The sequence below is a fragment of the Phoca vitulina genome, unplaced genomic scaffold (assembly GCF_004348235.1).
Source record: "Phoca vitulina isolate PV1807 unplaced genomic scaffold, GSC_HSeal_1.0 scaffold23, whole genome shotgun sequence".
Classification (NCBI taxonomy): Eukaryota; Metazoa; Chordata; class Mammalia; order Carnivora; family Phocidae; genus Phoca; species Phoca vitulina.
This window is the reverse complement of record NW_022589726.1, coordinates 16,468,709-16,482,536: the sequence shown is the minus strand read 5'-3', so window position 1 is coordinate 16,482,536 and position 13,828 is coordinate 16,468,709. Positions and strand designations below refer to the sequence as shown.

The 13,828-nt window shown below is 35.0% G+C and overlaps 1 protein-coding gene across 1 annotated transcript; it reads right to left on the bottom strand.

Moving 5' to 3' along the window:
* Window positions 1-542: 542 nt before the first annotated feature.
* Window positions 543-1,484, bottom strand: LOC116642603 (olfactory receptor 10C1-like). The gene has a single exon (XM_032421083.1). It carries the CDS (start codon window positions 1,482-1,484, stop codon window positions 543-545), a length of 942 nt encoding a protein of 313 aa, XP_032276974.1.
* Window positions 1,485-13,828: the final 12,344 nt, after the last annotated feature.

Genomic DNA, 13,828 nt, shown 5'->3' with positions numbered 1-13,828 from the left:
CCACAAGAATATTTCATGTTCCCCAGTAAAATGGTGTAAGGGGTACGAACCTTAATCTTAGTACCAATGGAGAAGGAAAAAATGAATACTGTCCAGGACACAAGAAATGCTTGGTAATTTATTGATTGAATGAAAGATAAATATTTTAAAGATCCTACAGCATAGCTGTCTTTTGCTTAAACGCTTTGAAAAATGTACAATATTGGGGCACCTGGGTGGCTCAGTCGTTAAGCATCTGCCTTCGGCTCAGGTCATGATCCCAGGGTCCTGGGATCGAGCCCCACATCGGGCTCCCTGCTCAGTGGGGAGGCCTGCTTCTCCCTCTCACACTCCCCCTGCTTGTATTCTCTCTCTCGCTGTGTCTTTCTGTCAAATAAATAAATAAAATCTTAAAAAAAAAAGAAAAAGAAAAATGTACAATATTTGCAAGTGTTTCCCAGTTGGATGCAATAAATACTTTAAGGACAATGTATATTGGTAGAAGGATCATAAAACGTCAGGTGACTTTTCTATTTGTGTAAGTTTCATCTACTATGGCCGGTTTAGGCCATTTGTCTAAGAGGATTCCTCTGTGTTACCCTTTGAAAGGCTTCCTTTACTTCCTTGTTCTGCAAGGTATAGATAACAGGATTCAGAGCAGGTGTGACCACTGTGTACATGAGTGCAGTTGCTTTGTCTGTTTCTGGAGTGTGTGCAGTCTTTGGTTGAAGATAAGTGAGCAAGGCAGTGCCATAGAACAGAGAAACAACCAGGATATGAGATGAACAGGTGGAGAAAGCTTTGCGTCTGCCAGTTGCTGAGGGGATTCTCATGATGGTTACAAGAATTCGCAGGTAGGAGCACAGGATGAGCAAATAGGGAGTCATAATGAAGAGCACGGAGACAGCGAACATCACAGTCTCAATGTGGGAGGTATCAGCACAAGCCAGTTTCACTACAAGCATGATGTCACAAAAAAAGTGATGAATCTTTCCTGTTCCACAGAAGGGCAGACTGAAGGTGCAGGTGATCTGGGTTGACTCCACCACCACCCCAGTTGTCCAAGATGCTGCAGCCAATTTCAAACACACGCAAGGACCCATCAGGAGAGTATAATGCAGTGGGTAACAAATAGCTACAGAGCGGTCATAAGCCATGGCTGCTGGCAGGCAGCATTCTGTCAGTCCCAAGATGGCAAATATGTACATCCGAGCTGCCCAGCCACCCACGCTTAGGGTGTTGGTCGCCACCAGCAGGTGCACTAGCATCCGAGGCACCACGCTGGTAATGTAGCACATCTCCAGAAAAGAGAGGTTAACCGGGAAGAAATACATGGGAGTGTGCAGGGAAGGGATGACCCAGATCAGGGAGATGATGATGAGGTTTCCTCCCACAGTAAACAAGTAAATGACTAAGAACACAACAAAGAGCACAGGCTGTAACTCGGCTAGAGAGGAAAAAGCTACAAATGTGAATGTGGTACAGACGGACTGATTGCCACTCATTGTTGGCGCAGAGCCAGACATCCGTGGCGACAACAGAGAGGACAGGTAATACTGAAGGAATCCAGTCACTTAGCATGGTTGTCTATCAAACCTTAGCGAAGGAGCTTTCCTAGGATCTGTGGTCTTACATGAGAACCTAGTCATTTGGGTTCCTTTTGTTAAATCTTTCTAAATAAACGCCCAGTTAAAATGGATGCAGTATTTCTTCCTGATTTTGAGTTCTAGATCTTATGGTATATTCACAGAAATTTAAAGAAAACAAAGGCTTTAAGTTACAGAATCTTTTTTGTTTTGTTTTGTTTTTATCTTACTGATATTCTAACCTTATACACGGGGTTTTAGGTAAGTATTATAAAAAGGTATTCTAATTGTAAAGAAGTTACATAAAACTGAAGTGCAAAGAGTAAAATATAATCATGCTATATTCAGGTTCTAAATTCCATGCTTTTCTTAAAGCCACAGTTAAGAATTTGGAAGGGAGTATATTTCCAGCCATTTATCTATTTAATTTCATACATATTTTTACTCATTTAGATTTGAAAAGAATAAGCCAATGATTAGGCAGCTAAAATCCATGGAAACCAAAACTAATGGAATCTCCTTTCCACAACTTCAGGGTAATTTTACAGGAAATTATGAATAGGAGAACATACCTATTCACAAGGTGAATTTTCTTTTCCTTGTTGGGCTTCTAGACCTTCTACAATTCCAAATTGGTCATGGAATAGGCAGTATTTTTATTCTGACTAAAGACTATAGGGATTGCATTTACTGCACAGGTTAATTAGATTTCTCTCAAGAGGGATTTCTTCAGAAATACAACAATGCACATTCGATGTAAATTTGATTTTCATTTTTTTAAAGATTTTATTTATTTATTTGAGAGAAAGAGAGAGAGAGAGAGCAAGCTGGGGGAGAGGCAGAGGGAGAGAGAAGCAGGCCCCCTGCTGAGCGTGGAGCCCAATGCAGGGCTTCATCCGGGACCCCGGGATCGAGACCTGAGTCAAAGGCAGACACTTATCCGACTGAGACACCCAGGTGCCCCTGGTTTTCATTTTTTGAACACATTTTCCAGAGATTACATCACTTATGTTTCAATATGTAAAAAAAGAAGTTTCTAGTGGATTTCCATCATGCAATTGAAATAATTATTGGATTTATGAATATTTACTGTAGTAATCTTTAAACTCCTCAAATGGACAGTGCCTGTCCAGATCTTTGTGATATCATAGACACAGTGCAGGGCTCCAGAGAAGGCTCTATAAACACCACAGATGGTTTTCACTTTATTTATTATTGGTGTTTAAATTAACAACATAAATAAATAGGCCTGATCAAGGAATTCCAAAATTTTAATGCAACTAATTAAAACAATTTGTCAAAACTGTGAAAAATGTGTTTTTTGCAATGTACTCAGGAAGTGTAAAAACTCTTTCATTCTCAAGGATCCTCATTCTTCAAACCTAACACATTTTCTTCTTATTTTGTTTTTCCAGTTTTATGGAGATATAATTGACAAATAAAATTGCATATATTTAAGTATACAATATGACAATTACATATGAGTATACATTATGAAATACTTACCACAATTAGGATAATGAAAACATACATTACCACACATTGTTATCATTTTGCGTGTGATGAGAATGCTTAGGATATGCTGTTAGCAAAGTTCAAGTATACAATACAGTATTATTAACTATAGTCATCATGCTATACATTAGACCCCCAGAACTTATTCATCTTATAACTGAAAGCTTGTACCCTTTGACCAACATCTCTTCATTTCTCCCATTCATTCTACTCTCTGTTTCTATGAGTTCAATTTTTTTAGAGTCCACATAACTGAGATCATATAGTATTTGTCCTTCCGTTTCTGGCTTATTTCACTTAGCATAATGCCCTCCATGTCCATCCATGTTGTCATAAATGTCAGGATTTCCTTCTTTTTTATGGCTGAATAATATCCCTCTTTGACATTGGTCTTAGCAATAATTTTTTGGATATGACACTGAAAGCACAGGCAAGAAAAGCAAAAATAAACAAGTTGGACTGCATGAGATAAAAAAAGTTTCTGCACAGCAAAGCAAAGACAGCTAAGAGCATGAACCAGACTGAGTTATTTATGAGTAAATAAAAATTAAGAAATGAAAGAAACCAATGGGAGCAACATGTTGCAGAAGTTTGGTCATGAAAACTAGGAGAAAGACAGGGTGATACCTGGAGAAGAACAGAGGGCAGGATAAGATTATTTATTATTGTTATTCATTGTGTTTTTAAGATGGAAAATCATGAGCCTCTTTAAAATGTGGTGTAAAGGAACCACCTGAAATAAAACTCTTCCTCCCTCATTTGGGAAATAAAGTGGTATAACCTTTATTTTAATTTTTGAATTAAAGTATTAACTTAGAAAACTATGAACATCTCAGGGTAGAACAATTACAAACAAACATTTATCATAGTAAAATCAGTGCTTCTAGTACTTACAATGTTTGATTTGAGATAAAGATTAACTCACCCCTGGCAACAGTATTAAGATAAAACAACATGCCGAGGAATAAAACTGGACCACTTTCTTATACCATACATGAAAATAAATTCAAAATGGATGAAAGACCTAAATGTGAAACAGGAAACCATCAAAATCTCAGAGGAGAACACAGGCAGCAACCTCTTTGACATTAGCTGTAGCTACTTTTTTTTAAAGAGATTTTATTTATTCATCTGAGAGAGAGAGAGAGAGAACAAGCAGGGGGGAGGAGCAGAGGGAGAGGAGCAGGGAGCCTGATGTGGGGCTCGATCCCAGGACCCTGAGATCATGAGCCAAAAGCAGATGCTTAACCCACTGATCCATCCAGGTGTTCCCAGCTATAGCAACTTTTTACTAGACACATCTCCTGAGGCAAAGGAAACAAAAGCAAAAGGCAAAACAAACAAACAAACAAACAAACAAAAAACTATTGGAACTTCATCAAAATAAAAAGCTTCTGCACAGCAAAGGAAACAATCAAAAAACTAAAAAGCAACCTTCTGAATGGGAGGAGATATTTGCAAATGACATATCTGATAAAGGTTTTGTATCCAAAATCTATAAGGAACTTACCAAACTTGACACCCAAAAAACAAATAATCCAGTTATAATAATCTTTTAATAATAATGTCAATGATGATGATAAATGGCCAATAATAGTAGCTAATATTTTGTGTTTACCATTTGCAAGATACGTGTTTGACAATTTATATATATTACCTCATTTAATTTTTTTTTAAGATTTTATTTATTTGAGAAAGAGAGACACAGCGAGAGAGGGAACACAAGCTGGGGGAGTGGGAGAGGGAGAAGCAGGCTTCCTGCTGAGCAGATAGCCCGATGCGGGGCTTGATCCCAGGACCCTGGGACCCTGACCTGAGCTGAAGGCAGACGCTTAATGACTGAGCCACCCAGGCGCCCCGACCTCATTTAATTTTTATGACCATTCTCTGAATTAGTATAGGTATCCTCATTACAGACAGCAGGAAACTTAAAAACAGACTTCTTAAATAATTTCCCAATATTATAGGTACAAAGGTGTGGAGTTGGGCTTTGAGGTCAGGCTGTCCTCATATATATATATATATATAATATTTTTCCTTTCTTTTATTTTTTAAATTTTTTTAGTTTCTTCTAACTTCAAACCTTTATTTATTTTTTTATTATTTTTAAATTATTATTTTTATTATTATTTTATTATTACATTATGCTAATCACCATACATTACATCATTAGTTTTTGATGTAGTGTTCCATGATTCATTGTTTGTGTATAACACCCAGTGCTCCATTCAATATGTGCCCTCTTTAATACCCATCACCAGGCTAACCCATCCCCCCACACCCCTCCCCTCTAGAACCCTCAGTTTGTTTCTCAGAGTCCATAGTATCTCATGCTTCGTCTCCCCCTCCAATTCCCCCCCTTCCTTTTTCCCTTCCTGCTATCTTCTTCATTTCTTCTTCTTCTTTTTTTTTTTTTTTTAACATATAATGTATTATTTGTTTCAGAGGTACAGGTCTGTGATTCATCAGTCTTACACAATTCACAGCACTCACCATAGCACATACCCTCCCCAATGTCTATCACCCAGCCACCCCATCCCTCCCACCCCCCACCACTCCAGCAACCCTCAGTTTGTTTCCTGAGATTAAGAATTCCTCATATCAGTGAGGTCATATGATACATGTCTTTCTCTGATTGACTTATTTCGCTTAGCATAATACCCTCCAGTTCCATCCATGTCGTTGCAAATGGCAAGATCTCATTCCTTTTGATGGCCTCTGCTCTCTCTTCTGTATAAATTGTGGTGAAATAGATGGTAGAAATTGTGTAAATAAACATTGTGAGGTTGGGAGAAAAGGAAATGAAAGACCTATGAAAGAGTGTCTCCACTCATTCTGGTTATTCCCTTCATCTTCAAAGAACTATTTGACTAAAATAAAAAAATACTAAAAATCAAATGGTGCTGAGAACGTGAAAAATTGGGATTCTCATAAATTTATAACCATTGCAGAATGGTTTGATAGTTCCTTATAAGTTTAAACATACTATGACCCTTTCACCCAGAAATTCCACTCTTAGATGTTTACCCAAGAAGAAAGAAAATAAATATAAAATATACAATATGCAAAAAGACATGTACATGAATGTTTATAAAAAGTCATCATACTCTAACTTAGAAACAAGCCCAATGCTCATTAACAAGCGAATAAACAGATTTTGGTTTACTCATATAATACCACTAAAGATAGAATGAACAACTGACTCCCTCACCCTCGTGATGAACATTTAGTTGAGTGAAAGCATACAGACTCAAAATCCCATTCACTATGTGATTCAATTTACTGGAACTTTTAGAGTACCAAACAAAAATCTATGGTGATAGAAATCAGAAACTGGTTGCCTTAGGGGGAGGGAAATTGACTATAAAAGCCATGAGGAAACTCTGTGGAAGAATTTAGTATTTTCTTTTGTGTGTGTGTGTGTGTGTGTGTGTGTGTGTGTGTGTGTAGTTATATAAGATTATCAAAAAATAATTGAACTGAAAATCTGAGTTGGGTATATTATATTCTTTGTTAATTATCTATATCTATCAGACACAGATACATTTATAGGCGTACCTTGGAGATATTGCGGGGCTTGGTTCCAGGCCACCATAAGAAAGTGAATGTTGCAATAATGTAAGTCAAATAAATTTTGGTTTGACAGTGCCTATAAAAGTTATGTTTATACTATATTGTAGTCTATTAAGTGTGCAAAAACATTATGCCTAGAAAAGTAATGTATGTACCTTAATTAAAAAATACTTTATTGCTAAAATATACTAACCATCATCCAAGCTTTCAGCAAGTAGTAATCACTGATCACAGATCACCACAATGTAATAATAATGAAAAAAGTTTGAAATATTTTGAGAATTACCAAAATGTGACACAGAGACATAAAGGAGCAAATGCTGTTGGAAAAATGACACTGACAGACTCGCTCAATGCAGGGTTGCCACAAACCTTCAATTTGTAAAAAAAAAAAAAAAAAAAATGCAGGGGCACCTGGGTGGTGTAGTTGGTTAAGTGCCTTACTCTTGATTTTGGCTCAGGTCATGATCTCAGGGTTGTGGGACTGAGCCCCGCATCAGGCTCCACGCTGGGTGTGAAGCCTGCTTAAGATTATCTCTCTCCCTCTCCCCTCTCCCCACTCACTCTCTCTCAAAAAAATAAATAAATAAAAATAATGCAGTATCTGCAAAGTGCAATAAAGCAAAGCAAAATGATCAAGGTATGCCCATATATCCATATCTCCATGGAGAGACATATAATGAAAAGCCAAAGTGTCTAGAATTATACATATACTATTTTCTGCAAATAGCATCAATTTTTCCTTCACTCTAACCTTTTTATCTTTTGGTGTTTTTTAACTTAACCTTACTGCATCACACAGAAAAATATTCCAAGATTTCATGTCAAGTCTTATGATTCCCTTAGCTTTTTTTTTTAAGTAGATACACTTTATTAAATTAAATTAAGAAAGCTGCCTTTTGTAGTAACCACCCTCCAAAATAGCCCCCAATAATCCCCATCTCCTGCTGTTCAGGTCCTTGTGTAGTTCCTTCCTACATTGCAGAAACAACGGCAATGGGTGATCTACAAGTTTGCAATAAAAAAGGGATGGATATGTTAATTAGTTTGAATGTGGCAATTATTTCACAACCTATATGTATATCAAATCATCAAATTGTATGCCTTAAAAATATACAATTCTTAATTGTCAAATATACATCAATAAAAAAAGCTCTTGTTAAAAAAATACAAAGATTAAATTAAAAAGAAGATATTGGGTCTTGCATCTTGCTCTTTAGAATCACTGTTCTTGGAGAGGCCAGCTGATATGTCATGAGAACTCAGAGCAGCCCTATGGAAAGACTTACACGGCAAGTTGCCAACAGTCGCAACCAACTAAACAGCAATGCATGTTAGCCATCGAGAAGCCGATCAGCTAGCCCCAGCCCAGTCTCAGATGGCTGCAGTCTTAGCCGAAATCTTTTTTTCCAGCTTTACTAAGATATAACTGACATATAACATTGTGCAAGTTTAAGGTGTACAATGTGATGATATGATACACGTATAGTTTGTGAAATGATTACTCCAGGAGAGTTAGTTAACACCTCCATCGCCACACATAATTATCTTCTTTGTGTGCATGTGATGAGAACATTTAAGATTTACTTTCTCAGCAACTTTCGAGTATATAATACAATATTGTTGACTATAGTCACCATTAGCTCTCCAGAACTTATTCCACCTCATAACTGGAAGTTTATACCCTTTTACCAACATCTTCCCTCCCCACCCCACCCTCCCTCTGCCCCTGGCAACCACCATTCTACTCGGTTTCCATGGGCTTAGCTTTTTTAGATCCCACGTACAAGTGAGAGCATATCTTGAGTGCAACCTAATTAATGGCTTTGAGCCAAAACTTCCCAGATAAACTGAATTCCGAAACCACAGAAATTGTGAGGTAATCAATGTTTATTACTGTTCTAAGTATTGAGGTAATTTGCGACATAGCAATAGATAATAGCAATAGATGATTATAATCAATAGATTGTTTACTGAGAGTTTTTATAGAGAATGACTGAAATACAATCAAACTCTTTGTGTGCACTAAATGAAAAGATATCATGATTTCCTACGTTTAATCTCTTAAAATGGTAAATTACATTGACTGGTTTTCTAATGTCAAATTTGATCATTTTATGTTATCATTTTTATGCATTACTGAATTATTTTTCCTAATAGCTAATTTTGGATCTTTACGTTGATGTTTAAGAATAAAATTTGTAATATTCCTTCCTAGTACAGAATTTATTGGAATTAGGTTTTAAAAGTGATTCAGCTTAATAAAATAATTTTATAATACTAACATCTCTTCCATTATTTACACACAAAAACAGTTTGTGAAAAATTTGATTACATGTGTGTATTTGTTTTTAATTGTTTGGTAGAAATTTCTGGTGAAGACATCTGGTTCTATATTTTGCGGGGATTTCTTTTGACTACTGATTCATTCTTTAAAAAATTGTCTAATTCAATTATCTTTTTCTTCCTGAGTCAGCCTTAGAAAGTTTTATTTTTTTCCTCAGGGTTTTAAAATTTTATTCATCATATTGTTATCTTCATTTGATGCTTATTCTTTTTTTATTGGAATACCTGAAGGGAGATACCTTTTATTTACTTTTTATTTTTGTTATTTATTATTCATTATCGTTTTTAGAATATTATTCACTTTATTTTCTGAGTATATCTTGGTAGAGTATTGCCAAATTTTAATTCTTTTCAAAGAATCACTGTTGGCTCCACTAATACTCTCCTCTATACATGTATTTTGTTTCATTAATCTCTGATGTTTTCTTTGTTATTTCCTCCCATTTTCATTGGGTTTAATTTGCCTTTTTTTTTTAAATTCTAGGGATGAATAGTTAAGTCATTATTTTTTGATGTTATTAAAAATTATGAATTGCACTTTAATTAGAAATTTTATGAATTCCATATTATTTTTTGACAAATCAATATGGCAGGAAGAATAATGGCTCCCCAAAGATGTCCATGCCCCAATCCCCAAAACCTGTGAATATGCTACCTCATATGGAAAAAAGGCATTTTGTAGGTGTAAAAATGCTAAAGACTTTAAGATGGGAGATTATTCTGAGCAATCTGAGTTGGCTCAATCTAATCACATGAATCCTTAGAAATGATTCTTGGAATGCGACTCTTGATCTCAGGTTCATGAGTTCAAACCCCACATTGGGAGGAATTTACTTAAAAAAAAAATGTGTGTCAACTATCCTCAAATTTAAAAAAGTAAAAGAAAAGGATCTATCCCTCAGTATAAAGCACACAAATAGTATTTTACACACCTTTAATGTTTACGTACCTTTCACATTTACACACTATATTCGGATGAGTTTAATTTGTGTTCATCATCCTCTAAGAGCTTGATATCCTCTGGATTGACTCACACGTTAAAATCTGAAACTGAAATCTATGGACCAAAACCTAGACAAATGTAAGGTCATATTTTATCTTTATTCAAGAGCTACTAGACACCCTCTTTTACTGACATGTGTTCATTCTTTACTCTTTCAAAATGAAATTTCATCAAGTGAGAATTGCTATGTAATCTTTTTGAAATGGGATCTGTGTCTATTTTAATATTCAAACCTGCTACTTAGCACAGTGCCTGTCACTTCATAGATGAACCAAAAAAAATCTATCAGAAAAGAATCTTTGATTTGTTTTCAGGCAAATCCAAAAATACAACTGGAAAATTTTTGGCTAAGATAGTTATGATGAACTACCCACAAGGTGGCAGTAATATATAGTCAAGGACTGCATTGTACGTGACATTAGGAATTGGTAAGGAGCTAGACTACTGTAGAGTGGCATTTGGACACTTATACAGTGAGCTTACACTGTATTTTATCTGAATTTTGTATGTGTATGCGGGTTGAGAAAGTGATACTCATTTAGGAACAGATAATTTAGAAAAAACTCCATTGAAGTTCACCATATGTTTGGACAAGCTGATTTTCACAGTTTTTCTTGTTGAGATCTTATAAAACTTTCATTTAATTTTTTTTAAAAAACAAGGGGCACCTGGGTAGCTCAGTGAGTTAATCGACTGACTCTTGATTTCAGCTCATCTCATGATCTCAGGGTCATGAGATTGAGCTTCATGTCAGGCTCTGCACTCAGCATGGAGCCTCCTTGAGATTCTCTCTCTCTCTCTCTCTCCCTCTGCCACTACCCCCACTCTCCCTCTCTCCCTGTCTCAAATAAATAAATAAATAATTTAATGAATAAATAAATAATATTTAAAAAAATAAAACAAAAGCCTGATGTATGAATTTAGTAATGCACCATTTTCCACTGATTTTCTTGCCCAATTTATAACTATATCCTTTATATGATGCATAGTTATTTATTTGGTACAAGTATGAAGTAAGATATATCAAACACAAGACAAATATCATATGATTTCACTCATATGTGGAATTTAAGAAACAAAACAGAGGAACATAGGGGAAGGGAAGGAAAAGTAAAATAAGACAAAATCAGAGAGGGAGACAAATCATAAGAGACTTAAGAGATTTTTTTTTTTAAAGATTATTTATTTATTTGACAGAGAGAGCACAGCAGGGGGAGGGGCAAAGGGAGAGGGAGAAGCAGGCTCCTCGCTGAACAGGGAGCCCGACACAGGGCTTGATCCCCGGACCATGGCATCATGACCTGAGTCGAAGTCAGGCACTTAACGACTTTTAACAAACAGGAGGGTTGCTGAGGAAACAAACTGAGGGTTGCTGGAGGGGAGGTGGGTGGGGGGATGGGCTAAATGGGTGATGGGCATTAAGGAGGGCACTTGATGTAATGAGAACTGGGTGTTGTATGCAACTGATGAATCACTAAACTCTACCTCTGAAACTAATTATACACTATATGTTAATTAAACTGATTTTAAATAAAAAAAGATAGATAAAATACATTTTGTTATAACTTTTTCTTTGAAATGGTTGGAGATTTGTCTTACTTATTTTAAAGGTGGATGTATCCAATCGAAGACTAAAAAAATACTTTAAACCATCATCTCATTGTTAGTTCACTTACTTGGAAAATAAGGATTAAGGAATATTCCTTTAATTTTTACAAATGTAGCAGGAAACTTTATATATCTTTTCTGGAAGGAAGTAAAACTAGGAAGTGATGAAGTTTTCTATCTATTTGTTATACCCACTGCTCCCGCATAGATTAACCTTATACTCCTGTGGCCTTTTCAAGACTTTTTGTCCCCCTAAGATTTCATTAGAATTTTTAGGAATCATTCCCACTGTGCTAATTTGTAAGTATTTTAAGCTTATATTTATTTATGAGTTGGTTCTACAACAAATACAGTATAATAAAATAGAGTGATTTCCATAGTTTTGTTAGTTCATTACAAAACACTGCAAAGAATAATGATGTCTCTACTTACTAAATGAAATAATCTTAGAAATTCCAGGGGTAAAACATTCCAAGTACTAAAAAAGAAAGAAAAATTACTTACTTCTTTATGGCATTCACCATGTTAGATACTATAAGATACTGCTTCCATGGAACAGTATATGAATCTTGGTACTGTTTATAATATTCTCATATTAAAACAAACCAACAGCTAAACTATTTAGGGCTTAAGACAACAATAAAATACATGTTGATTATCAGCCTAACTTGATGTGTTTAATCATTTGAAAAAGATTATTATTAGGAAAATTTATGTTTAAAATAACATTTAAAAATGAAATAAAAATTGAAATTTAAAAATCATGCAAGTTTCAAGGACATGGTACAAATCTCTTTTATCAGTATTCGACCAAAATGTATTCCACACAAAACACAAAAATCTTATGGGGAAAATTAAAATTTATGTTCCTCACATAGTCTTGGCATATTAATGATTGTAATCCTGAGGGACTTGACCAGTGTGCACAATGGACCATCAGAAAATATCTATTATTGAGAAATACATATTGAATTGCAGTCATTATAACTTAAAGAAAATATAGATAATTCCATGAAAATTCAGTATTCTCCCCTATGAGATAAAACAGTTGTTTAATTAACAGTAGTTCCTTCTAATGTCCCTGGGATCATTTCCCCAAGGCCAGTCACACTTTGAAATATTACTACTAAAATATATCAACCATTTAGTGCCAATGCAAAGCGGGCTAGTCTGCCTAAGGTATTTGCTTAATTCTTTCTTTTTTTTTTTTTTAAGATTTTATTTATTTACTTGAGAGAGAGAGAGAGAAGAAGACTCCCTGCTGAGCAGAGAGCCCTATGATCCCACGACCCCAAGATCATGACCTGAGCTGAAGGCAGAGGTCTAACTGACTGAGCCACCAAGGCACCCCGGTATTTGCTTAATTCTGAAGATTTGGGCTGATCAACAAAATTACTTGTCTTTAAAAATATCATTAAGCTTCCAATTAAAGAAGAAATATGGGGTTTTATTTGGTAAGATATATCTCAATATTTTTTATGACTTATTTCTTTCCTCAATTTTTCAGAAAAAAAAACTAGTTTTTTCTGGGTATCTGTGTATAATAAAAACATTTTAAGAATAATAAATATGGGACTTTATTTTTGGAAAAAGAAGTAAGTTTATGCTTTATTAAAATAAAAGAAAACAAGAACAATAGGGCCCTTGTTCTGTCTAGAAAGCTATAGAATGCTAAAGAAAAGAGTATTAAGAAAAAAATTAGAGTTGTGTACTTAAGGAATTCTGTGGATGACAACTATACAAAGTATTTCAATTCAGATACTGGGTTCATTCATTTTCCAATTTACTAACTTATACTTTGTGCTGTGCTGTTCCAGTTAGAGAATTTAATAATGATCTGAGCTTTGGTTTGTTTTCCAAATACTGATGATGTAATTGCATTGATCCATAATCAATTTTTTTTTTTAATAAGAAACACATATTTGTGAGAAAGCTGGCCAGAATGAAAGGTAAAGTCTATTTCTTCAGAAACGTTTGAAGTTGACCTGCTTAGTAAGTGAAAAACTCTTTAGCCTCATTAGACATAGCCAACTACATTAGTGGACTTAAGTAAATGTCTTTAAATTATCAAAATGCCATGCAACAAGTAAAATAGTATATTCTCTAGAGCTATTTAGTAATCATGGCAACTCAGTTACAGTTTGAAAATTAAAAAGAAAAGACATTAATATAAATCTGTGGTAGTGACTACAATCACTGCTGATGAATTTTTTTTTAA

Excerpts from the sequence above, each read along its gene's own strand:
- LOC116642603 (XM_032421083.1), bottom strand. The coding sequence starts at position 1,484 with ATGAGTGGCAATCAGTCCGTCTGTACCACATTCACATTTGTAGCTTTT.